This window comes from Miniopterus schreibersii, assembly GCF_964146895.1.
Source record: "Miniopterus schreibersii genome assembly, chromosome: 2".
NCBI lineage: Eukaryota > Metazoa > Chordata > Mammalia > Chiroptera > Miniopteridae > Miniopterus > Miniopterus schreibersii.
Window position 1 is genome coordinate 180969165 of NC_138102.1, and position 25274 is coordinate 180994438.

Consider the following 25274-nt stretch of genomic DNA (forward strand, 5'->3'; position numbering starts at 1 on the left):
CTGGGCAGGGACACCAGCCAGGGAACTGAACAAGGCCCCATGTGGATGAATACAGGGCATGCAGCAGGTATTACATAGCAGCCCTTCTTCATTCAAAAAATCCAGAATAAGCGAGCGCCTATAGTGCCCGGCTCTGTCGGCACTGGCGCTCACGGAGCGAAGGGGCTACTCAGGAAGGTAGAAGAAACCAGGCACGCCCTGAACTACAAACCACAATGAGGTCCCGAGGACACAGACAGGGTGCTGGGAGTGGGAGCAACAGGGAAGGCCTCTCTGAGGGGACACCGGAGTCAAGATGGAGGAGGAGCCGGCCACAGAAGAGCTTTGAGGGTACTGGGCAACCACCCAATGTGCCCAGCCAGAAAGGAGGCCAGTGTGGCTGAAGGTGCAGGTGGTGTGCACTGTGTTAGGCACCTGAATTTCCTCACCAAATCCAAAGGCATTTCCTGTGGCCCATGAGTTCTCAGGGATACACAGGTTCATACTGGGACAGAAAAAGAGACTCCAGTTTCTCGGGGGAATGAGCATACATGCCAATATCCATGAAGTCCAGGGCCAAGGACAAAGCCCTCCTGGGTCAGGGAAGCAGACAACAGGTCATGTCATGTTCTGAGCTGCCTGGTCATAGCACAAGGAAAACCATGTCAAGTCACCCTACAGGAAACCAGCAGTGCAGGTACAGGAGGAGATGGGAAAACACACAACCAGGAGAGGAGGGCCAGCATCAGAGAGGGGATCTTGAGTCCAACACTGATGGCCTGTGACTTGTCCTGGGGCCTCTTCCTCCTTCACCCACAGTCCACAAGGAGATTTCTGTAACCTGCAATTTCCCATCACTTCCTATTTTTATGCATCAACAAACAGTTAGAAAAAAGATCTAAATTTCTCTGTATGGCCTGCAAGGCTATGTATGTCCCTGTCTGTGCCTCCCAGTGCAATCCCCCCTCCAGCTATCGGCCCCGCACAGCTCCTACACCCCCAGCTGGACATACTGAGACTCCTCCCTCCCCCGAGATGTAGCCCTCCTCTCAGCCCAGGATGGGTTCTCCTCAGCCTCCCTCTGACACACATCAGCTCATTCTCTAAGTCTCAGCTTCCTGCCCTCCCCAGGACACGACCACTGGGCCCTGGTGAGAGCACGTGCTTGTCCCCTGCGGTGACTGTTTAGGTGGCACAGATTCCCAAGGACAGGCAGGGTAAGGGTTGGCTTTCCTCTTTGCAACCGAGCACCCAGCACTGGATCTGGCCCGTGCATGGAGCTCAGTACCACAGCAGGTGCTGCTTCTACATCACACATCACATGTAAGAACAGAGGTCTCCAAAAGGCAGTAAGTCACCTTCTTGGGTGGCACAGTAGAGTTCCTCCTGGGACAAAGCCCTCAGAATTAAGACACGTGGGGAGGGAGGCCCAGCCTGGCAGCACCAGGCCACAGACCCCAATATAAACCCCGACTCATTGGTACCTGGAGTTTCTGTTACAAACAGACCACTTATTTGCTGCCTGCGCACCCCATCTGAGACATCAGAACTGATAAATGAGGCACAGGTGGAGAGCCCCTGCTTCCAGGTATCTGTGACGGTGCTCTGGGAGCCACATTGCAAAGATCATCTGCAAGGTGAGACTCTGGCTACACCTGTGCTATTACCTGTCGATCTGGCCTGGATGGAAACGCTGAGGTGGGTGAAGAAGTGAGGGGTGGCCCCTCGAGGAGGAACCGGGGAGAGGGGCCTGTGGCTCCCACACCGGGCAGGAGCAGGTGCGCTGCCCAGCTGGCCCAGCCCGCCCTGCGGCCCGCCCACACATCCTCACCCTCGTAGCAGTCACGCACGGTGCCGAAGTACACGTAGTACTGGTCGTTGGTGAAGAAGAGGAGGCTGAGCCAGGAGTCGAAGGCGTAGATGGGCACGATGAAGAGGATGCGCACGATGTAGCGCTGCTCATTGGGGCAGCTGTAGCAGCGCAGGTGCATGTAGATCTGGGGGCAGAGGGGCAGTGTCAGCCAGAGACCCGACCATCCTGACTGTCCCAGCAGCGCGCCTCCCGCCCCTCTGCTCCACCGAGGAGGCGGCAGGCCGAGGGGACATCTAGCCCCGCCACTTATTAGTTCTGTGACCAAGTTACTCAACCCTGAGCCTCAGCCTCCTCTGTAAAATGGGGTGATAAACTTCTGGTGTGAAGCTGCTGTGAGCATCAGACCACGGGGTGCAGAAAGCTTGTGGGGTGTGGGCAGTGGTGCCAAGGCCGGCCTCACGGGAACATGAGACACACTCAAGACTATCTAAATCAGAGCCGGGGAATCCAGCTGTAACGAGTACTCTGGGGACCCACATGCACAGCCAGGTTTGTGTGGTGCAAGGAGGCTTTCAGTGTGTCCCCACCCCCCACCTTCCTAACATCTGATCCCTGGGCCGTGGAGCTAAAACATGGGCGTGTGGGTGGGCGCCCACCCCGCCTCATCCCTTAACCAACGCATGGTGTGGAGGGCGGGACAGGCGGGACTCTCACTTCCTCGGAGGGTAGAAGCGTCCTGGCTGAGCAGCTGCAGGGATGTCCTTGCCCTGTGTCTTACCTTCCCAGCTGTGGAATGGAGGCAGCACTCCTGCCTCACTGGGCAGTTGGGAGAATTAAATGCAGCTTTTGGAAAGTCGGGGCAAAATAAAAGCTACACATAATGCCAAAAACTGCTCTACCAGGATCCTCGTTCCAGCGGCCGAGTCTCCTGCCCCAGCTCTCATGACTTCCTACTTGGCTCAGACAAGGCCTGGGCTCAAGAGGAAAAGAGCAAAATATTCCCTGTCTGCAATGGGTTCTAGGAGGGATGGGGAACACAGGGAGGCAGGCAAGGAGCTGAAAGGAGACCCAAATGGGCTCAGCTTCCCATCTATGCTGGTAACCTTCAAACCTCTCCTTCCTTACACAGCCAAGGTATGTCTCAGCCTACGCCAGGCTCCTCTGGGCCTGTGAGCACAGGGGGACAAGACACTTGACTTCTACCCCAGCTCTGCCACCAACCTGTAAGTAAATAGGCTAGTGCCCTTGCCTCCCCTCTCTGGTCTCAGTTTTCTCATCTGCAAAAGGGTCACTGACATCCACGTGCCAGGCACAGTCGCCGGGCTCCCTGCAGCTTAGGCTGGACACATGACCGGTTCTAGCCCAGGGACAGTGAGCAGAAGAGATGAGTGTCACTTCTGGATCTAGAAAGGTAAAATATCCAGAGTGCCTGCCCACACGTCCCTCCTTCCAGTGGTCAGAAGGATGATGCCCTGAAGCTACAAGATGCTGGAGCCACAGAATGGAACCTGACCTGCACTGGGCTAGGGTGTGAGCAAGATCAACTTCTACCAGGTACAACTCTGGAGATTATGGTTTATTTACTGCTAGCACTGCCTGCCCTAGCCTAACTAAACCTTATTGAACTAGAAACCTCTCAGGATCCTTCTAAAGGGCCTTTGGGCTCAGGGACTCCTGACAGGCCGAGGTACCTGGTGGCAGGTGATGAGCAGAGCTGTCCAAACAAAGAAACCGGAGATGGCCTGAGCTGCAGTTGTCATCAGGAACACAGGCTGTTCCATGGCTGTGGGGCTGCCCTCAGGGATCTCGGAGACACTGGGCGAGGCTGCTACAGTCGTGGGAGACATTGGATCCGGGGCCAGTGCGGCCCCCCTCACCGTCATGGTACCCGGCAGCAGGGGGCTCCCTGAGAGAAACCCTGGGAGTAAGCGACGTGCTGGCCTAGAGAGAGGAAATCACAATGTTAGCCTCCTCCAGGTGCAAGTGGCAGTGTTGGAAAGAATCTCCCAGGTTTCTACGTCCACCTTCCAAACGTGCCCAGACTCTGACCACATGTCACCCTGGCCCCAGTCATCACACTGGTCCCAGCCTCGCTGTGTCTCTCCCGAATTAATGGAACAGGCTCCCGGCCAGTCTCTCTGCTTCAGCCCTCATCCCTGCTATCCAGTCTCCACACAGCAGCTGTGCAAGCCTTCGAAGATGTCAGCCAGACCAGCCCCTTCTCTGCTCAAACTCTCTAAAAACTGCAATCTCCTTCAGAGTAGAAGCTGCCATCCCTACCACAGCCCATAAGACCACCCTCCATAGCTCTGAATGAATCTCGTCTCCCACAATTCCCACCTCGATCCTCTACTCCAGTCACGAGGGCCTCTTGTTACCCTGCATGTGCCACGCCTGCTCCTGCTGCAGGCCTGCACATGCCTGTCTCTGCCCAGCACTTCTTAGGTCTCCACAATATGGCAACCCCTCCTCCACCCCAGGTGCTTCTGGCCCCTTTCCTTGCTTTATTTTTCTCCAGAGCACTCTCTCTCTCTTTTTTAAAACGTTTTTATTGATTTGAGAGAGAGAGAGGAAGGGAGAGGGAGAGAGAGACTGAAACATCGATTGGCTGCCTCCTGCACAACCCCTTCTGGGGATTGAGCCTAAAACCCGGGCATGTGCCCTGACCAGGAATCGAACCGGCCACCTCTTGGTGCATGGGACGATGCTCAACCAACTGAGCCACACCTGCCAGGCCAAGCTGCCTACCTTTTAATCTGGGTCATGCATCGCTCTTCGTGGCACACACGTTTAGCCTCCTGAGACTGTCCACGCTTTGACGTAAGACCTTACTTCCTTCCATGTTTGAATCTCCAGCACCAAGCTCAGCACCGAGGGCATTTATAATATTTACTTTATTATCTATTGATTTTCATTCCTTATTTCAAAAGGAATGTGAGGTACTTCACAGAGAAGCAAAGAACGGAGTTGAAGAAATTAACATAAAGGAAGATTCTGGATGGGAAAGATTACTTTCCCACCCAGATGGGGCAGGTAGGTAGGACAGAGGATGGCATTCCAGGGTCCTATGCAGTTACCCAGGCAGGCTCTCATGTCACCCAGTGCTTCCTAGTGGCAACTTCAGCACCCGTGGTACCAAATAAACAAGTAAAAAGTAAACTGGATGTCACCCAAGAAAGAGCTGTTAGGTTTCTCCTTCCAATTTAACAAACAGGGACCGATGCTGGCTGGAGGCTGGAACCACTTTCAAAGAGCTGGAATGCTCCTGGGAGGGCTGCCCACTCCTGTGCTCCTGCACCCAGGGCCTGAAAAGGCATCCCCTTCAGTGCTGCCACCTGTTGACAGGCAGGTAAACACCACCCTGGGGTTTCGGAATCTCCATGCAGCAGACGCCCTGGAAGATTAACTGCTGGAATCACAGCCTCTGGAAATAACCTGCAATGCGACCAGAGGACCCTCTGACCACAGCTGAAATGGATGCAAAACGGAGAGTGTGGACACTGGAAAGAGCCCTAGCTGGAACTCAAGTCCCAGGTCCCTGACCAACCAGCCCTGTGTCCCCTCTGGGGACTCTGCTGCCTGACCCAGAAAATGGCCAAACCCTAAAACCCAATCAATCTCAGCGTGAACCCCGAAGGCAGTCCACCTGACCTCTAACAAATTTTAAGTCTAAGCTGATAGTCTCAGCAAGAACATACTGACACCAACGGGAGGTTTCCCTGGGCCTTCCTGGGGTGCACCTGGGCCCATAGCCTGACCCAATGATGTCTCCCCACTGTCTCGCCCACCGTCTCCCCACACTTCCCAGCTTGGCCACTGCCCTCTCCAATGTCTGCAGCATCTTCTGCCACCATCTACACCACACATGCTCTTAGCTGTAAATTCCACCCTAGGAGAGCCCTTTACAAATCTCTACTTTCCTATAAAAATAAATGATCTCTAACATACAGACCAAGAGATGTATCTAGATTAGAAACCAAAAATGGAGACAGTATCTATATAAAGACTGGTGGCACAGCGACACAGCGAAAAGTCTAAGAATAGCCTAAGAATGGCTGCAAAATCAAAAACCAGTGCGAGAAATATTTCCTAAAAAAGGAGACTTGGGTTTAAATCATCATCTTAGTCTATCATCCCAAATTAAATGAACAAACAAGGGGAATCAAAAATGGGGGGGGGGCAGCGGCAGAAGAAGTACAAAGATGCCTAAATCCTCACCTTCTGAGCAAGAGTGTCAAAGGCTATTCTGCTCTAAAGGCAGTGCTGCGAGGCCCCTGCATAGTCTCCCCGGCCAACTGCTGAGCTCTGACCCTGCCCAGAGGAGGGGACACCAGCAGGCTCCAGGCCCAGCTTCTTCCTGGGCTTTGTCATTCACACTCAAGAGCCTCTCTCTTAACCCCAGAGTGACACTGAGTTCTCTCACTTTCCTCATGTAGGTCACCAAGTTCACATGCTCAGAGAGGGTGGGTGACTTGCCCCAAAATCAGAGCCAGGGCTCAAACTCAGATCCTATAAACACACTGTCTCCCTACCAGGCCTGGATGAGCCCTGGATGACCTGCCCTCCACTCCAGAACCTCCTACCAGACAGGGTTGCGCCTGTCCTACCACAGCTGGGAGACTGTCCTCACAGGAAGGGGTGGGAGGGACTCAGGCCCCACAGGGAGGGGAGGCCACGTTGATGGGAAGTTTCTGTGGCCTGACCGGTGCCTGCCATGTTGTGGAGCCACACCCTGTGGTTTACAAATCATTTCCCCAAACATTATCTCTAGTTTTGTCTCACAGCAACTTTGAAGTAAGTAATATTTTCTCCAACTGAGAGATGAGAAGAATCATGTGGAATCTGGTTTTGCAGCTGCCTGGGGTAGCACCAAATGGTTCGAGGGTTTTCATAATATCTCCCCAAATACTTAAAACAATAATCTGACTCACAGACACATGGCCCCGGGCAGCCAGGACAAGCAGGTGACGGCGGCTCCTCACAGGCTATCTCCCAGAGCTCGCCCTGCTTCCTGGACCCAGGACAGCACGCAGTGCTAGACTTCACAAACTGTTCACAGTGTGCATCTGCTGGGGGTGGGCGGATGGACCCTGAGGTCCTATCCTTTTACACTCAGAACAGGCACCTACTGGGAAAGATGTCTTGCCTGCCCAGGTCTCACAAGTAAGCAGGCCCAGCTGGTGCTCAGTGATTGAGCGTCGACCCAGGAACCAAGAAGTCGCAGGTTTAATTCCCTGTCAGGGCACATGCCCAGGTTGCAGGCTCGATCCCCAGTAGGGGGTTTGCAGGAGGCAGCCGATCGATATTTCTCTCTCATCGATGTTTCTATCTCTATCTCCTTCTCCCTTCCTCTCTCTCTAAAAAAAAATTTTAAATTAATTTAAAAAAAAAGTGGTCAAAGTTCAATAATAAAAGAAAAAGCATCCATCAAATTAGAAGACGGGCAAAAGACATGAATAAACATTTCAGTGAAGAGGATGCATGGCCAATAAATACATAAATAGCTGTTTCACATCACAAGCCATTAGGGAAATGCAAACTAAAACCACAATGACTTATCATTACACACATAAATAAAAGGTAATGACAACACCAAATGCGGGCGAAGATGTTGAGAAACGAGCTCACATACATTGCCAGTGGGAATACAAAATGGTAGAGCCACTCTGGAAAACAGTCTGTTATAAAAAGCTGTTTCCTATAAAACTAACATGCGCAACCCAGTAATCACTCTTAGACATTTATCCTAGGGAAATGAAAAGTTATGTTCACACAAAAACCTGTACACCAATGTTCACAGCAGCTGTATTTGTTATAACCAAAACCTAGAAGCAATGCAAATGGCTTCCACAGGTGAAAGGTTAAGCACTGGTGTGTCCAGACCGTGGAATACTTCTCAGCAACAAGAACAACAACTAGCCTGGCCAGTGTGGCTCAGTGGATGAGCGTCAACCCATGAACCAGGAGGTCACCGTCGATTCCCAGTCAGGGCACATGTCCGGGTTGCGGGCTCGATTCCCAGTGGGGGGCGTGCAGGAGGCAGCCGATCAATGACTCTCTCATCACTGATGTTTCTAGCTCTTTCCCTCTCCCTCTGTCTCTCTGAAATCAATAAAAACATATTTTAAAAAATTTTTTTTAAAAAAGGATCGATACTGGGAGCAATCCAGATGGAGCTCAGGACATGGTGTTTACTGAAAACAGCCAATCCCAAAAGGTCACTTACTGCCTAGTCTCCATTATATAACATCCTCAAAATGACAAATCTGTAAGGATGGAGAACAGATGAGTACCTGGCAGAGAACAGCAAAGGTGTCACAAATACAAAGAGGGAAGGAACATAGGGAGCTCCCTCCGGGTGGTGAGATTCTGTGTATCCTGATGGTGGTGGTGGCTACATGGGTCTACAGGTGATAAAATCATATAGAACACACATATGCAAAAACAGTGAAAACTGAATAGTGTCTATCATCTAGTTACTAGTATTGTACTAATGTCCACTTCCTGGTTTTGATGTTGTCCTACGGCAATTATGTCCCCATTTTGGGGAAGAAGGGTATGTGGGACTCTACGTACTATTTTGGCAACTTCCTGTGAGCCTACAATGATTTCAAAAGAAAAAAGTTTTTTAAAAGTCCTTATCAAGTAGAGATGCATACTAAACTATTTATGGGTGGAAAATAAATTGAAGTCTGGAACTTACTTTTTAAAAGGGGGTAGATAGATGCAACAAGGATGCAAATGTTGCTAGCTGTTGAATTGAGTGACTGACAGGTAGAAATTCATTATATTCTTTTCTCTATTTTTGTGCACTTGAAAATTTCCATAATAAAAACTTTAGACAATAGAACAGCAGAATTTTCCACAAAACTTGTAGTGGGACGGGCAGTAACTCAGGGTTGTCTGCAACAGAGATTGACTGGTTATCTTGTAGAAAAACAATCAAAGAGCAAAGCAATCAAAAACCCTTGTTGAACCCAACAAATGAGTCCAACACAGCTTTCTTATACCAAAAATCCATTCCAACTTTGCCCTTTTTTCCTACAAACACTGACTGTCAGAGGTGTGCTTCTCAGTGATGTTTTCAAAACATTTTTAAGCATCTTTACTATGTTATCACAATGAATGAGAAAGGCACTGTTCTTTGAAAGAAACCTAAGCTAGTGCTATTTGGAAATGTTTCTACTGTGGTAGGATTTTGTTACCAAAAACAGTATCAGTCTGTAACTTACAAAAGCTCTCATATCTGAACTCCTAAAAACCTACATAACACAATTTTCTAATCTGTTTAAAAATTTCCAAAACGAGTGGGTTTGGGACTCATGTGTTAAGAACTTTAAAATAAAATACCTTCCATTTAGTTTACAAAAACAACTGATTGGCATCTGGGAGGATGGAACTGTATTAGCCAAATTTCAAGAAATCCTCTACATGCACAGTGGACAGGATGGAAAATGAGTAGCCCGATTTAGAAAGCAAGCCAGTGATGCGTTTCCTGTGTGCAGCTACGTGTCCCAGGCAGGGATCTTTTCCAGGGAGGGCAGCCATTAAAACCAAGTATCTAAACCAAATGAATGTAGAGCCAGACCTTCCAGCTGCTCTCACAGAGCATTAAAGGACAATTTCCAAAAATAATCATGCAAATGAAGCCAAGAAGGCCTTTTGTACCACTGACAAAATTATTTAAAAAATTTTAAATGATTTCATCTTTAGCTTATTCTTTGATTTCTATTTTTGGTGTAGGTTTTATTTTGTACACCATGTAACTGTAAAGCAATACATGTATATAGTATAACCATGTCAATATCTACGTATCGGGCGTGTGCTCACAAAGTTTTTTACTGGTAGGGATGTGTGAGCCAAGTCTGAAGGGCAGTGCTGTAAGCCATGAGGAAAACCAGTGGCTGGCACATTCCCCTCTTCTCTGCAATGTATCTGATTCTCTGTCCCAGCCTGCAGGTCAGACAGAAAGCATGGTCAAGGCTTAAGGCTTGGTCCTGTCCTGCCTCTCGCCTGGAGGCCCATGTGCCAGCCAGGTGACTCCACACCCATGACTTCATTTACACACCACCCTGAAGGCTGTGAAGAGGCCAGGTCACAGTCTGTACTTTGTCCCAGGCTCTGAGTCAGGGACACTGGGCTGAAATCTCAGTGATGCCACCCAACTGTGACTGAGCAGGTGACTGGGTATCTCTGAATTTGTTTCTTGGATACACTATGCTGTAGCCAGGGCCTCTGGGCCAAATGAGTTTAGGAACTCAGAGATTTTCAGATTTTAGGAAGGATTATGGTGCTGTATATGGTGTGTATATGGTGACACCCCTAGAGGAGTCTGGGCAGCACCCTAAAATCAAATGCACAGTATTTCCATAGAGAAACGTGAGATATTTTTAAAGATGATAATTAGTTTCACATCAATTCAGGTCAGATTTTTGCCACAAAATTAGTTTGCTGCAGACTTAGGGAGAACCTCTGGGATTTCAAGTGTCCTGGATTCCAGAAAGGTGAAGGTGAAGGGACATGGGCCTGGACCATCCTCCAGAGGTGCAGGGAGGCTGCTGCTCGAGGAAGCAGAAGTCAAGTGTGGTTTGTTTTTTCATGTGTTTTCAAAAGTGACCATGCCCCTCCTCCTGCCCAGAGAACATCAGGATCTGACCGAGGCCGCAGTCCTGACTTCGCTGCAGAGAGCCCAAGGCCCAGACAGTCAGTCCCAGCCTCCCTGCCTCCCTCTTCCCTGAGCGCTGGCAACACTGGGCCTCTGCACACGTAGCTCCCATCTGCTGCCAACGTGCGCTCCCCTTTGCCCCGTCCTTGTGGAGTGTGCCAACTCTTCACTCACGAGTCACCTTAACATCACCGCCTCAGCCGAGGGCCCTCCCACCCAGCGGCACTGCGCTCACTCCTGGAACTGAAAAGGTCGGGTCCGCCAGGGCTCCCGTCTCCCCACACCTGAGGTATCTCTCTCTAGGACCAGGACGGTGCCAGGCCCACAGAAGGGATTTAGAAGAGAAGAATCAATCAATCAATTCAGTGACTGAGTGCCTGCCATTAAGCCACCTGCTCCACAACACAGGCTTTCGGTCAGTTGGTCGCCTCCCCACCGTCGACCCTTTCCAGAGCTCAGCTGAAGGATCTGGATATTTGGCTGGAGGGAGAGATAGGCCAGTGAGGACAAAGGATGGAGGCTGAGTCACACCATCTCACATCTTCCAACGTGGAGGCCACACCAAGGAGGGCAAAGGGACTCGTTCTATGTGCTCCATCAGGACACACCTGGTCCACCTGATGGGAGCAACAGGAAGGTGAGTCTGCCAAGAGAGAGATGTTTTTACCAACAGCCTAGCAATTTTCTGGTTGTTTCTAAAATAAGGAAGCTTCCAATCAAAGGGGACTAGAAGTACCCTGGGGCAGGCACGCTGATGGAGGAACTTCTGCAGGGCAGTCTACTCTCACCTGTCTTCTCCCCAACTAGCCTGCAACCTTCTGGAGGTCAGGAGTTATGTCTTATGTGCAACTCTGATCCCCAGCACCTACCTCAGAGCCTGGACAGAGTTAGCACTCAGTAAGCTTTTACTGGGTAAAGAAACATTTGTCCTTTGCAGTTTCCTCCAACTCTAAATAAACCTCAATGATACCCTGATACCCTCCACCAGCACTGTGCCAACCCCGGGGAATGGAACGTTCTCTCCCCCCATCTTTATCTCCACCTGCCTTGACAGTTATCACCTCCTGTGACCTATTACAGTTTGTACATGGAATGTCCTCTTGTCTTTCATAGCATCGACCACAGTTGTGATTAGACTTATTCCATTAACACCCTGTGAGTCAAGCTCCATGAAGGCAGGGACCGTGTGTCATGCTGAAAAGGTATGTGCTGCGTGATCGATTTGGGGACAGAGGAAACATCATGGAAAAAGGTACAGAGACAATATGTTAACACTTGGACAGGGGTGCCCAGGCTGCTGTTAACTAGCCTCACGGGGGAAGGGGGCAGCGTGTCCTGAGTGACAGACACCTGTGGCCTCTACAGTTGACAAAGTCCTCCTGACAGCAGTGTGAATGGGTCTTGAAGTCAGAGGTCCAGGAGGTACTCCCCTGGGAGTTGCCACGGGGGATGCCATCACCATGAGGCTGGACAGAGCTCATCTCAGATCCAGAAAGCCAAGCTCCAGGGGGTCAGGGGAACAGCGGAATAGGGGTGGGCAAAGCCAGCTCACAAGAAGAGGAGGAGCGAGTGCCCGTTTATGAATGTCCTCTCCTATCAGGGGCCAGGGAGCCGAACCAGTCACCAGAGGGGCACTTGAGAGCACAGAATCAGAGGACAGGGAGGTGAGGGGTCTTGTACAAAATTCAACCAGGCCCCGGCAAGGCCTGATGAACCATGCCACACCTAGAAAACAACTTAGAGGCAGGCAAGAGCTCACATCCCCTAACGCAGGCCCTGCCCCCACCCTTCTCTAGGAAAGGCATCTTTGGGCTGACTCCCCTTCTGAGACACCTACTTTTTCCAAAGCTATGTGTAGTAGACACTGAACTCGGCCACCTGCCTTGGGATTTAGGTATGTCAGAGAGCATCTCATCATCTCACCTATATTTTATTCTAAGTCATTTTCACTTCAGGTTGCGGAGACACCTTGCTGTTGCCCCCACTTTCCCACCCCCCATTTCCCGCATGGAAGGCTGAATAATGGCCTCCACAGATGCCCATAGCTAAACACCCAACCTGTGAGTTTTTTACTCTACATGGCAAAAGGGACTTTGCAGATGTGATTACATTAAAGAGCTTGAGGTACAGAGATTATCTCAGATTATCTGGGTAGGCCAATATAACCACAAGGGTCCTTATAAGAGGGAGGCAGGCCCTGGCCAGGTACCTCAGTTGGTGAAAGCCAAGGTTGTGTGTTCGATCCCCAGTCAGGGCACATACAAGAATCAACCAATGAATGCATAAATAAGTGGAACAACAAATCGATCTCTCTCTCTCTAAAATTAATCAATCAATAAATTTTTTAAAAAAGAGGGAGGCAGGAGGGTGAAAGTGCGAAGACAGTGACAATGGAAGCAGGGAGGAGAGACTGGAAAATGCTAAACTGTTGGCTTGGAAGACAGAGGAAAGGGCCATAAGCCAAAGAATACAAGTGGCCTCTGAAAGCTGGAAAAGTCAAGGAAACAATCTTCCCTGGAGCCTCCAGAAGGACATAGCCCTGCCAACACCTTGATTACAGCCAATGAAATACATTTTGGACTTCTGAGCTCCAAACTGTAAGATAATCAATTTGCATTTTTAGTCACCGAGTTTCTGCAATTTGTTACAGCAGCAGCAAGAAACTAATACATCGACTTACAGAGGCTTGGAGGGCTAAAGTTGTTTATCCATATTCCCTGCTAAATAGGCTCAGTCACACTGCCCTTACTGTACCATCAAATCCACAGATTTCCAAGGGTTGGGAGAGAGCTGTGCGTTCTGGAGTCAAACCACCTAGACTTGACTTCCAGCTCTGCTGCTTACCAGCTTTGTGTCCGTGGGCAAGTTACATAACCTCTTCCTGCTTCAGCTCTCTCAGATGTAAAATGGGGTTGCAGCCACACCTACCTCTGAGGGAGTTGTAAGGAGTAAACAGGTGAACGAACATAGGAAAGCACTGAGAGCAGGACCTGGCACTCTGAGTTACCGTCCTATTTCAGACATTTCAGCCCAGTCAGGCTGAGAACAAACATTCCCAACAGTCTCCGACACCCAGGCCAGTCCTGATTGGTTGTCTGGTCTTTTTTAAACCTTCTAAGGTCATATTTTCATTCATTAGCTTCAGATCCAAACCCTTTTGAGTTTCAGCCATGAAGTGCTTGCTTGGGCAGTTGTCACACACCCACTGGCCCAGCTAAGATGGCAACACGTTCACACATACGTTCCCAGAATGTTAACACAGCCTGGGAGGGATTTGTTATTTTAATTAATAGATATGGAGAAACTTCCATCTTAACATAGCTCACTGGGTAGAATTTGACTTGGGCACTGTGGATCTGAACTGGGCATCCTGCTCCCTCTTCAGCTGCCTCCTGCCTCCTGCCTCCAGGACTGTTTGCCTCTGGGAATTTCTGGGTGGCTGCCTTTGGGGGAAGGCTGACCCACATCAAAGCAGGTCAACAACCCCCAGTCTGGCCCCTCTCTAGAGGGGATTAGAGGGAAAGAGATGCCAGCCTGGCTAATTCTGCTTGGTTAGCCTTCAGGGGAAAAAGGATCACATGCCCTCAGGAGGGGGAGGGTCCCATCTCTCAGTCCTACTCCCCTTCCATCAACAGACAACAGAGGCCACTCTAGGACTTCACATTCCTCCCCTTCTCCTGGGACCAAGTTCCCACAAATCTGTCAACCAGGAAAGAAAAATCATCCAATCCTGTACCTATACTACATTGCAGGGGGCGGGGGTAAAGGGAACAACAAAATAATCCAAAGTAATCCTCACTTCCATGAGGGCTCATTTAATTCAGCCCTGTAACTAAGTCTTTTTAAAAAATATATATCAGACCAAACTTTGATCACTCCACTTTTCTCCCAAACTGAGAAGAGAGGGGCCAATACTCAAGCCTCTTTAGCTCGGCTTTGCACCCCTCTACATGTGACCACCTTTCCAACCAGCTAAACCCATCCAACACTGCGTAAATGGGTCCCCTTCAGGTGCAGAACCCTGAACCTAGAGTCCTATTGCCTGTGGGAGCAAGCTGTCTAACCCAAGACCCCTGAACCTGCCCAGCCCCTGGGACCATCTTCGGCAAGAAGCCTGGCTGCTCCCAAGGGTACCACGGTGAAAAATTTCAACCTGAACTTCACTCACACAAGCAGGTACTGAGTGAGGTGAGCCAGCATTCCACCCTGAGTATATACCCAATGAGTCCACACGTGCCCCACGGACAAGAAATTCCATAGCAGCCGTTTATAAGAGCAAAAGGCTGAGCACAACCCAAGTGCCCATGCACAGAAAATAGACTTGAACAGTGGAGTCCTACGCAGCCACAAAAAAGAACGAGCACGGCTACGCACCACCTGGATGAACCTCACTAGGGCGTTTTCTCTAAGATTCCTTTTACAGGAAGGTCAAACGAGTCAACAGCGAGGAGGTGTGAGGAGCGGTTACCTAGGGAGGGACGGTGACCAGAAGGAGGCCCAGGGGGCCTTCCGGGGTACCGTGGATGTTCTGCAGCTTGGTCTGGACAGTGGTTTGTATAGGTTTTCACAGACACAAAAACCCATCACATTGTACATTTAAGATTAATTACTTTAAAAATAAAAGTTTATTTTAAAGATTTTTCTATTGATTTTTAGAGAGGAAGGCAGAGGGGGAGAGAGAAGCATCGCTGCAAGCATGAGACATCCATCAGCTGCCTCCTGCACTCCTACAAGCCCCCTTATTAGGAATCAGCCCACAATCGGGGCATGTGCCCTGACTGGGAGTCAATCCGGCAACCCTTCAGGGCATGGGACAATGCCCAACCAACCAAGTCACACTGGTCAGGGCCAAACCTTGAAAAGTTTATAAGTATTTTTTTTTAATGTCTTTATTGATTTCAGAGAAAGGAAAAGAGAGGGAGAGAGAGAGATAGAAACATCAATGATGAGAGAGTCATTGATTGGCTGTCTCCTGCACGACCCCGACTGGGGATCGAGCCCGCAACCCGGGCATGTACCCTGACAGGGAATCGAACCCCGACCGCCTGGATCCTAGGTTGATGCTCAACTGCTGAGGCACACCTGGCCAGGCCAAACCTTGAAAAGTTTAAAAGTATAAAGGTGGGAGGTTTGACTCCTGGTGAGGGCACATGCCCAGGTTGCAGGTTCAATCCCTAGTTGGGGCAAATCTGGGAGGCAATCAATCAATGTTCCTCTCTGACACTGATCTCTCTCTCTCTTTCCCTTCCTCTCTCTAAAGTCAATCTTAAAAAAAGTATAAATACATACCTTCAAGCAACTTCTATGTGCTAAGTCCAAGGGGTATCTCAGACAAGACTCTAACCTTTTAAGAGCTTACAGTCCAGTGGGGAAAAACACACTCGTGTAACAATATAAGGGAGCCATGGCCAGTGGGACAGGTAATGAGAGTGGGCCAAGGGTATCACTATTGCTGTGACTTGGGGAAGGTGGTAAACTGATTAAATGTCATCTTGGAGGCAGCCAGACCTGTGTCCAGATCCTACTTCTCACTGTGCGACCTGAACAAGATGTGTGCCCAGCTTCCTCATCCCAGCAGCAGAGGGGTCCCAGCAGCTCTGCCTCATGGGTCCCCATAAGGATGCAGGAAAGAGTGCGCACCGGGAACTCAGCCATGAGGCTGCTGTTATTCCTGCTGTGAGGCCGGGCCTGCCCTGTGCCAGGCACCGTGTCCAAGGATATGAAGCAGGCCCTGCCCCCACGGCTTCCAATCCCACCAAGGAGAAGGCAGCCACCATCCCCCCACTCGGCAAACATCTAACAAATCAGGGGTTGTGAGCCTGGCATGGACTTGGCCCTGAGAGCCCGCAGTCCAGTGAGGAACCAGACACCTCGGACACAATGTAAAACAGCTTAAGTGTCAGTAGAGAGGAACAGATAAAGAAGCGGGGGAGGTCAGAGGGCCATGCAGAGGTGGAAACTGAGCTGGGCCTTGAAAGGCAGATGGGATTTGAGCAAAGGCATGGAGGTGGGAAGCTAGGTACACGGAGGAAAGAGTGACCGGTCAAGTGTGGCTCAAGAGGCCCAGGAAAGAGGGCCTGGGTTTTGCTATCAGTGAGAGGTTTCAGAGGTCAACAGAGATTTAAAATGACAAGCCAGCTGCCCTGGCCGGTATGCTCAGTGGTTAGAGCATCAGTCCAGGCACCACAGGGTCTTGGGTTCAATTCTGGTCAGGGGCATGTACCTGGGCTGCAGGTTCAATCCCTGGCCCGGTTGGGGCACGTGCAGGAGGCAACCAATCAATGTCTCTCTCTCACATCGATGTCTGTTTCTCTCCTCCCCCCCCCCCCTTAAAAACAAATCAGTGGAAAAAATATCCTTGGTGAGGATTAACAAAAAATAAAATATAATAAAAAAAAATAAAATGACAAGCCAGCCAGCATCAGTGTTTCAGAGGGGCCAGAGTGGGTTGGCTCCATTCTCCCAGGTTGGGACTGGGGTCGAATTTACCAAGAAACATCCGCACCCTCACACCCGGTCCCCTTTGTGAGACCCAAGCACACATTTTTTATTAGATGGTGGTCAGGGGCCTGAGTGAGGCTGACTGGGCCTTGAGGGGGTGACTAGAGCCTTGACTTTCCTGCACTGGGCAAGAGGAGAGGATACATTTGTTATGGTTCTTGTTTATATAATTTTATTTATTTTAATTTTTTTTTTTAAATCACATATTCATGATTCGGAACTCAAAAGGTATGAATGGTCTCCAATGAACAGTCTCCCAGCACCAGCCCCCATCCCAGAAGCACTACAATCACTTCTTGTGAATCCCCAGAACCTTGTGCACAAACATGACCGGTTACACAGATGGAGGCATCCCAGTTGTCCACCCTGAACCTGCTCCTTTCACAGCAACCTTTTTGGCAGTTGTTCCGTATCCATGAGTGGAGTCTCTTACTTTTTATGGCTGTACAGTATCCCATGGTTCAGACAGACCACAATTTGTTCCTGGCCCCCTGCTGATGGACATTAGGCTGCTTCCAATCTTTTGCTATTACAAATAAGTCAGCAATGATAAACCTTGCAAATAAGTCATTTTGCACATGTGTTAACACATCTGTAGGATAAATTCCTAGAATGAATTGTTGGGTGAATGTATACAGGCATCTGTGATTTTTAAAATGTGGCTAGAGAGGCAGGATACACTTAAATCACTCATCCAAGAAATAAGCCTAATTATTAGGAGAAATACTAACAATGTGTAGTTTTGAGGATGCCCAGATGAAGAAATGGTAGAGAAAAGCCCTTTTTCAGCAGACAGAGTGCCAGGTCAGGAGATGGCCTTGAACCTGGATCAGCCCCTACTTGCCCAGTACCCTGGCCCATGAACCTACATTTCCTCACAAGTAAGTGAAGGGCCAGACCCACTCAGCTTCTCAGCACTTCCCAGCACAGATGGGTTCTCATGCCCCAGTCCCAGGGCAGTTGGACACAACACCCAGCCGCAACTGGTCTTCCTGGTTGAAGGTGTCAGTGCCCAAGGAAGCAGCAGGTGGGCCCAGTGTGTGCAATCAAGGTAGGCAGGAGGGAGTGGGAACGGAGAGTGAGGGGTCAAGTGTTTCCAGTCTGGCTGTCCTAAATGAGTGATAAGCACCCTGGGAGAGCTCACTCTGCCTCTGTTCCTTAACTCGCTTACCTGTGACTCCTGTCTCTGTGCCTGCTCAAGGTGATCCCACTACCCGGAAGGTCCTTCCCTTCTCTACCTGCCACCTCACCGTCCATCAGAGCCAGCTCCATGGCCCTTCCCCCAGGGAACCTGTCTTTTCAGCCCACCTGCAGGCAGACAGACTGCTGCCTCCTGGGGCCCCCACAGCTTCGATCTGATTCTCTAGTAGCGTACTTTCCAAGTCTAAGCAGCAATTAATTCCATCTGCTGGGAGCTCAGAGCAGCAAGAGCACAGGATTCGGTATAAAAAACTTGGGTACTTCCTTCCAAAGGGTCTTAGGCAAATTCACCCTTCTGAGCCTCAGTCTATACATCTACACAACAGGTGCAATAATTATAAGGTCCCAGGTGCCGCTGGGAGAATTAAATGAAACAATATATGTGAACTGTAATTTGCAAACTGCAAAGCCTTACACAAAGTCCAGTGAAGACAGTAATATTTGTATTAGTATGTCAATATTAATTAATATTAATATTCTCACACATATCCCTTCACCAACACCTAGCATTGTGCCTTGCAGGCACCAAAAAGATTGCCAATTATCCCAGGCTCTCTGTTCATTCTAGATGGAGTAACACATGGGTGCTAAGGCAGAAACCAGGAGGCCTTGCCCAGCTACAGCAGCAGCCTGAGGTAGTTATTTCTCCCTCAAAGCTGTTCTGTAAATGGTGAACCAGAGGGCTCTGGGGAGCAGCCCAACCCAGCAGAGTGAAGGTTCTTAGCCACCTGCCAGCAGGTAGGGCCTCCCTAGGTGCAGGCTGTCCACAGGGGCTGTAGCAGAAGAAAAATAAAGGCACCAAACTCATACATGTCTCCTAGGGTAGGAAGCTGTCTGAGATGAAAATTCCTTTCCAAGAGATAAATACAGTAACTTCCAGAGATGTCACTCCACCCACTTTGCTGGGGGTGGGCAACAGCCATCCTCGGACCACCCATGGCCTGCAGGTACAGAGTCCACAAATCATGGCTCCCCGGCAAGGATAGACTACAGGTTGGAAAAGATCTCTCTCTCTCTCTCCCTCCCTCTCTGACTTGGTGTTATGTAAATGATGAGATAACACAGAATTATGCCTAGAAAGAAAAACATGCCCAAACTTCAACAGTGATTATTTCTTGGTTATGAAATTTGGGGTGATTTTTATTCTTATTCCCCCAATCTTTCCTGTGTCCAAGTTTACTATAATCAATGAGTACTATTTTCAAAACCAGAGGAGCCTATTGTTTTCCAAAGGCTGAAACACTAAGATCAAAATGCAAACTTTCTATTAAATATTCATTCAGTATGAGTGTGAGCTTTTAAACCTAGTAGAGCTGGAAGTGACGCAGGTTAGACACAAAGGTTTTCTGGGTGGGATCTTCCCTCTGGTTTCCGCCCCAGAAGAGGCGGAAAAGGAGGTGACTGTGGGGCTTCCTGCCTCCCAGCCCAGGCCTGGGACCTCTCAGACCGGGCCTGTCCTAGGGCAAACCCAAGGCTGTTTAATGTGCCCCGTGGGCTCCTGAGAGAAATTCAGTTGTAATCAGCAATCCTGTTCTGATTGCCTTAATATCCATCACTTCTCAAGAATCCTTCCACCTTTATCTAGAGTGGCAATGACATTAACCCTTCCAACCATTTCATTTGTTTAGTCAAAAACTATTTCAGCACCTACTCTGTGCAAGGCATGGTGCCAGACACTGAGCTGTCACTAAGCTAAGGCTGGAAAACCAACCAACCAGAGGCTCCGTGACATCCTCCTATGTTCTGCCCAAGTGTAGGGTTTCAGCCAAACAGCAACAGGAATGCGAACAAATGCTGCCTGGGTGTGACACCTACCTAATTCCAGCATCTCAACTACTCTGCACAGGGCCCCCACTCACCAGTCCTTAGGCAAAGCAGGGTCCCAGGACTGCACTGTATTAGGTACCTGCACTGCATCTCACTCAGCAGAGGCAGAGATGATGGGGAAGGAACATGAGAAATCCCAAAACTTGGTGACCATCCAATTCTTCCTCCCATGGCCTCCTCCCACTTTCCTCCTTCTCCTTCCTGTCCTTGAGGCTAAGAAGATCACATTCAATTAACACTTATTGAGGGCCTACTAGGTGCTGAGCCCCTGTCAAACAATTTTGTAGACAAGAACTCAGACCTTTGCTTTGCACACGCTGTTCATTCTGCCTGGAACCTGCTTCCTTCCCATACACAGGTGACAGCTTAAATGTCACCTCCTCAGAGAAGTGCCCACCCAGGTGAGAATGCCCTGATGTTCTCTCAGAGCACCCGTAACAACTATAATTGCTCCAGTGTTTGTTCTTTCCCCAGCTGGACTCAGCTCCGTGAGGGCAGCTCCCTGCACCCTGACTGGCTCACAGGCGTGCAATAACTCTTTCTTGAATAATTGAACAGCCTATAAGGTAATAATAAAAGCCAGTGTTTGCTGAGCATGTACTATGTACCAGGAGCTGTGCTAAGCTCCACACAGACACTGGGTCATGACAGTCGCATGACTGCTGCACATTATTACATCTTACAGATGAAGGCAACTGCATCATTTCCCCCCTATTTTTTAAAATTGATTTTAGAGAAAGAGAATAAGGGGTGGGGGAGACAGAGAGAGAAGGAGGGAGAGAGAGAGACAGAGAGAAACATAAATCCATTGCTCTGCCCACCCACCCACACATTCATTGATTGATTCTTGCATTGCCTTGTCCTAGGATAGATCCACAACCCTGGCATATCGGGACAACGCTCTAACCAGCTAAGCCACCCAGCCGGTAGGGCCCCCCTCTTTTTAAAGAATGAGAATTAGAAGCTGGTCAGCAACGTGTCCTAGGCCACATGGATAATAAGAGAGCGAGGATCTGAACTGCATCTCCCAATTCTCTCCACATGTCACCGACCGCTCAGCTCCTTACTTCCCTCTCTCACCAATGCCCAGAAGGGGTTCCATGCTCCTGTGCTGCCAGTAACCATTTTTGTTCCCCTCCTGAAATCTTGGCCTCCTCTCCCAAGGAACCCAATTCAGAAGACTTCCCCTACACCTCCCCTCTCATCCTATACCCATCAGCTGTGCTTGAGCACTGATCCTGTGCAAAGATCCCTAGCCTTCCGGGCCCAAGGCTAGAGTGGCTGCATAAATGCTAGCGGCCAGACACCAAGCACAGGAGGCAGGCAGAGCAGGTATCTCCTCAGTGAATCCATGGGGGATCCAATAGATGAACCTGGCTTTCTGGGTTCCAGTTCCCACTCTGTCCCCACTCTCTGCCTGTATTTATAGTGCTGGTGAACGTGGGCACATGGACGATGGACAGCCACCGCAGCTCTCAAATGGAAAAGGGAGCTGCCCACGTCCATTCCAGATCTGTGGCATGAGAAGTCAGTGAGAACCCATGAGACCCAGAAAGAACTTGGGTCCCAGAGCAGTGGAGAAGGGAAGGCCTCAAAAACTAAAAGGAATGCCAGCGACCTAAGGGAAAGCAAAAGAGAGGAAGGCCGGGTCTTCCTGGAGTTCTCTGCCCGGAATAAAGGAAGGAGAAGGGAGATGATCGTAATGTCCTGTAACACACTGCTGAGGATGTTTATGAAATTTTCAGGGCTCCTGATGACCACACCAGAGTCAAGTTCAAATCCTTAGCAGGGCCTTCAGAGGTCTTCATGCCCAGGCCTACCACAGCCAGGCCTAGGAGGTTAGGTATTTCTGACCCCCACACCTCTGCTCAGGCCTAGAATGCCCCTTTCTGCAGGAGTCTCAAGGCGCAGGACATTTTGTTTCTAGGAGGACTTCTGGGACAGCCCAGGGTTAGTGAGGAAAGAGCATGGGCTCTGAGGTCACACCCTCTAGGTCAAAGTTCAGCTCCACCAACCAGCCCAGCTTTAACTCCTAGGCTGCTTCCTCTGCAAAGTGTGAGGGCAACTGCTCCCACCTCACTGGGCGGGGGAAGGATGACATGTACTATTTTATGAAGGCGCTTTGAACTGCTCCTGGCACACAGTAAATGCCTAATAAACAAGCTGTTGTTCCTATTGTCCTCTGGCCCCGTTAGGGCCCTCTGTTTCTTCCACAAGTGGAGCACTGTCCCGCACATATCTGTGGCACTCTGGGTCCTCTAGCCAACCACAGCCTTTTAGAAGGCACATCGCACGACTCAGGCCTCTCTTTCTAGGCCTAGCACAGTGCCAGGCACACAGCAGGTCTTCAGTGAGTACTGACTGCTGTGGAGGTCCTATAGTAGACCCCACACAGAGCTCTCCCAGGGCCCAGCTGCTGGCCTTCCACAATTCGCACACCAAATCCCGTCTAAAGGCCCAGCAGAGCCAGGAGGGCATTCACTGTTACTGAGTTTCAAAACAATGAAGAGCTGTACTCTGCCTTACCAAGGCTGTTTCCACTCCAGGGAACTGATGGGGAGAAATGAGCACAGCAGGGACTGGAAATAGAACTGAGCCCCTCTCGGGGAGAGAGCTGGGCTGGCCCGCCAGAAACCAGGAGCAAGACCTCAAAGGCAGAGGGGAGAAAGCAGCCTCCAGACAAAACCCTGAGCTGTAGAGAACTCGGCCAACAGGAGTAAATTAGGACAAGGACATCATCCACACCCATTCTGCCTTGAAACTCTTCCTCGTATCCACCTGGGGAGCTTTAGAACGGGTTCCTTGTACAACCCACTGCCACGTGGGAACAACTTACAACACATCCAGAACCCCAAGAACGACACGAATAGCCCCAGGTTGCTTGTGGTTCTCAGCGGGGAATTCACAGTGCATCCTCCGTCCACACTGGCTATCCAGGCCTCATGTCTGGATTGGGGTCACTATTATGTCCATCTCCCCAGCAGAATGGGTGCCTCTAGTGGCTAGACAACGGGGCTTCAGACCCCTGTGCCCCTAGTAGCAGATGCTCAGTAAGTTACAAGGCAGCAAGGTCTGGCAGCAAGAGAAAGGTCCTGGTTCAAGGATGACTCCATCCAGGCCTGCCACGTGCCATGGACAAGCAAGTCATGCACTCCATCCGGGTCTCAGTTTCCTCACTTGCCAAATAGGGATAACAAGTTCTGTACTCACACAACTGCTGAGAGAATGAACTGGAAAAATACACGTAGAAAGCATGTATTTCATACTTTCTACATTATCAGATGAATGCTAGTCACGCTTCAGCTCAGCTGTCCCCTCGTGTCAGTCATGTCCTTTCTGCTGGCCACATTGCCCCTCTCCAGCACTAAAACTACTTTGTACACCCTTCATTGTTTTATATTTTTCACATCTTTGTGATTACCTGTTTCTAAGTTTGATTCCCTCACTGACCTAAGAGGGCCTACATACAGGGGGCAACATGTATTTGTGTATAAGGCCAGACAAAATGGGCACTTGGCCCAGGCTGCTGGGGCCCTCCCACCCCATGGCCCCAATTATGTTACACACAGCACCCTTTGACAGGATGCCCTGGTGTGCAGGGCTTCAGGGGCCCACCAAGCATGCAGGTGGGGGGGGGGGGATGGGAAGGGGCGCTGCAAACATAAACCTGTGAAGAAGTCTCAAGGGAGTCCCCTACCTCCTCTGCAGGTGCAGGTCAGCATAAGGGCCTCCAGGGCACAGATTGCTGTTTCTTGCCTTACATAAAGCACCAGGCTATCAGATAAATAATACATGGCCTTTAGCTCAAACACAGCTATCAGGCATGCAAACACCTGCTTTGTGACAAGGTGCCCTGGGGGTGTGTGTGGGTGTGTCTGGCTTTGCACAACCTCAGGGGGAATATGAATTGGGAACAGATACCCATGTTCACCCACAACCCCATGCCTTGCTATGGCCTGGAGTCAACCAACTCTGGACCCAAGCCTTGCACCCAGGGAGGAAATGTACAACCCACAGGATGGATACACACACCCTAAGCCAGTCTCTATGGTCTCTTCCGAGGCAAATATCCTTGGAGTGCCAGGTTCCCGTGGGTGCCCCTCCAAACAGCTGACCTGTATGCAAGGCGTGTACGCCCTCCACGCAAGCATCCCCCAAAGGCACTGCCAGGCCAACCGCCCCTCCAGATCACAGCCGCCCGAACAAGGCACGGATGCCTCCCCCACTCACTCGGCTGGTGCCAGGCGCCAGCACACCCACCGAGCGCACACAATCCCACTTGCAAAGAGGCTGTGCGTCGGCCTGCCGTCTCCCCCGGCCACCCCCACGGGAAGGTCCGATTACACTCCAAGCGCCGGCGCCGCCACGCTGGCAAAGAGGGGGCCAGGGCACACCCACGGGCCGCCCCACGACCCCGCAGGGGCGGTAGGGGACGTAGGTCGGCACGGGCGGGGTGACGGACGCTCCCGCCCTCCTCAGCCAGGCCGGCCGCCTTCGTCCCTTCCCCGTCCGGGGACCGCGGTCAACGTGACCCGCGGGTCGCCCCCTGCTCGGCCCCCTTCAAAACCGAGCAGCCCCCGCCCCCTGGAGCCCACAGCCGACCCCTCAGGGCCTGCGGCCCGAGACCTGCCGGGCGGTACCTCAGGAGCCCATGGCGGTGGTGCGGCGTGTGCGGCGACGCGCGACGGCCGGACTGAGCGGGCGGGGCGGCGGGCTGGCGGCACCGCTGCCCTGGAGTCTAGTCGCCGCCCGCGGCGCGTCCGGGACACTGAGAAGAGCGGCCGCCTTGCGCCTGCGCGCTGAGCGCGCCTCCGGGGTGGGCGGGGCGGCGAGCGTGCAGCTGAGATCACCCGCTCTGCCTTAAAGGGGCCGCGCCCCGAACCTCCAGCTCTCCGCCGAGCGGTGGGCTCAACCCGGGTTCTCTTGACGCTAGCGAACAAACCAGCCGAAAGTCGCCTCCTCCACCTCAATCCGATCCCCTAACCCTGCCCACCACAGAGCTTCGGGAGGTGTAGGGACAGACAGGGTTTGGCGCTCCAAGCTCTCTGTCTGGGGTTTCACTTCTCTTAACCCTAATTTCCTTCGCTTGGGTCTGTTTTGAAGATAAAACATCCTATCACGGCTATTTGTCGAGTGCAGGTGCGTGCAGAACTGTGAAATGAACGCTTAGCGCATTGCTGTGTGCAGTCGCGCCAGGGGAAACTGCAAAGCAGGGAAAGAGCTTTTTCTTCGCGCTCTCCGCCGTCGCGCCGCCCGGCCCACTGCGGTTCCTGGCGTCGGTGTTGCTCA

General features: G+C 50.8%; 1 protein-coding gene across 1 annotated transcript in view; it reads right to left on the reverse strand.

The window, feature by feature from the left end:
• The window catches only part of TMEM184B (transmembrane protein 184B), a 43049-nt gene extending 18285 nt beyond the window's left edge, over positions 1–24764 (reverse strand). The window contains exons 1-3 of the mRNA XM_081129662.1: positions 24626–24764; positions 3484–3733; positions 1811–1976 (exon numbers count right to left, since the gene is read on the reverse strand). Of these exons, the coding sequence (XP_080985788.1) occupies positions 1811–1976; positions 3484–3675 (358 nt within the window). The 5' untranslated portion in view covers positions 3676–3733; positions 24626–24764. The remainder of the gene's footprint in view (positions 1–1810; positions 1977–3483; positions 3734–24625) is intronic.
• Between the last annotated feature and the right edge of the window lie 510 nt (positions 24765–25274).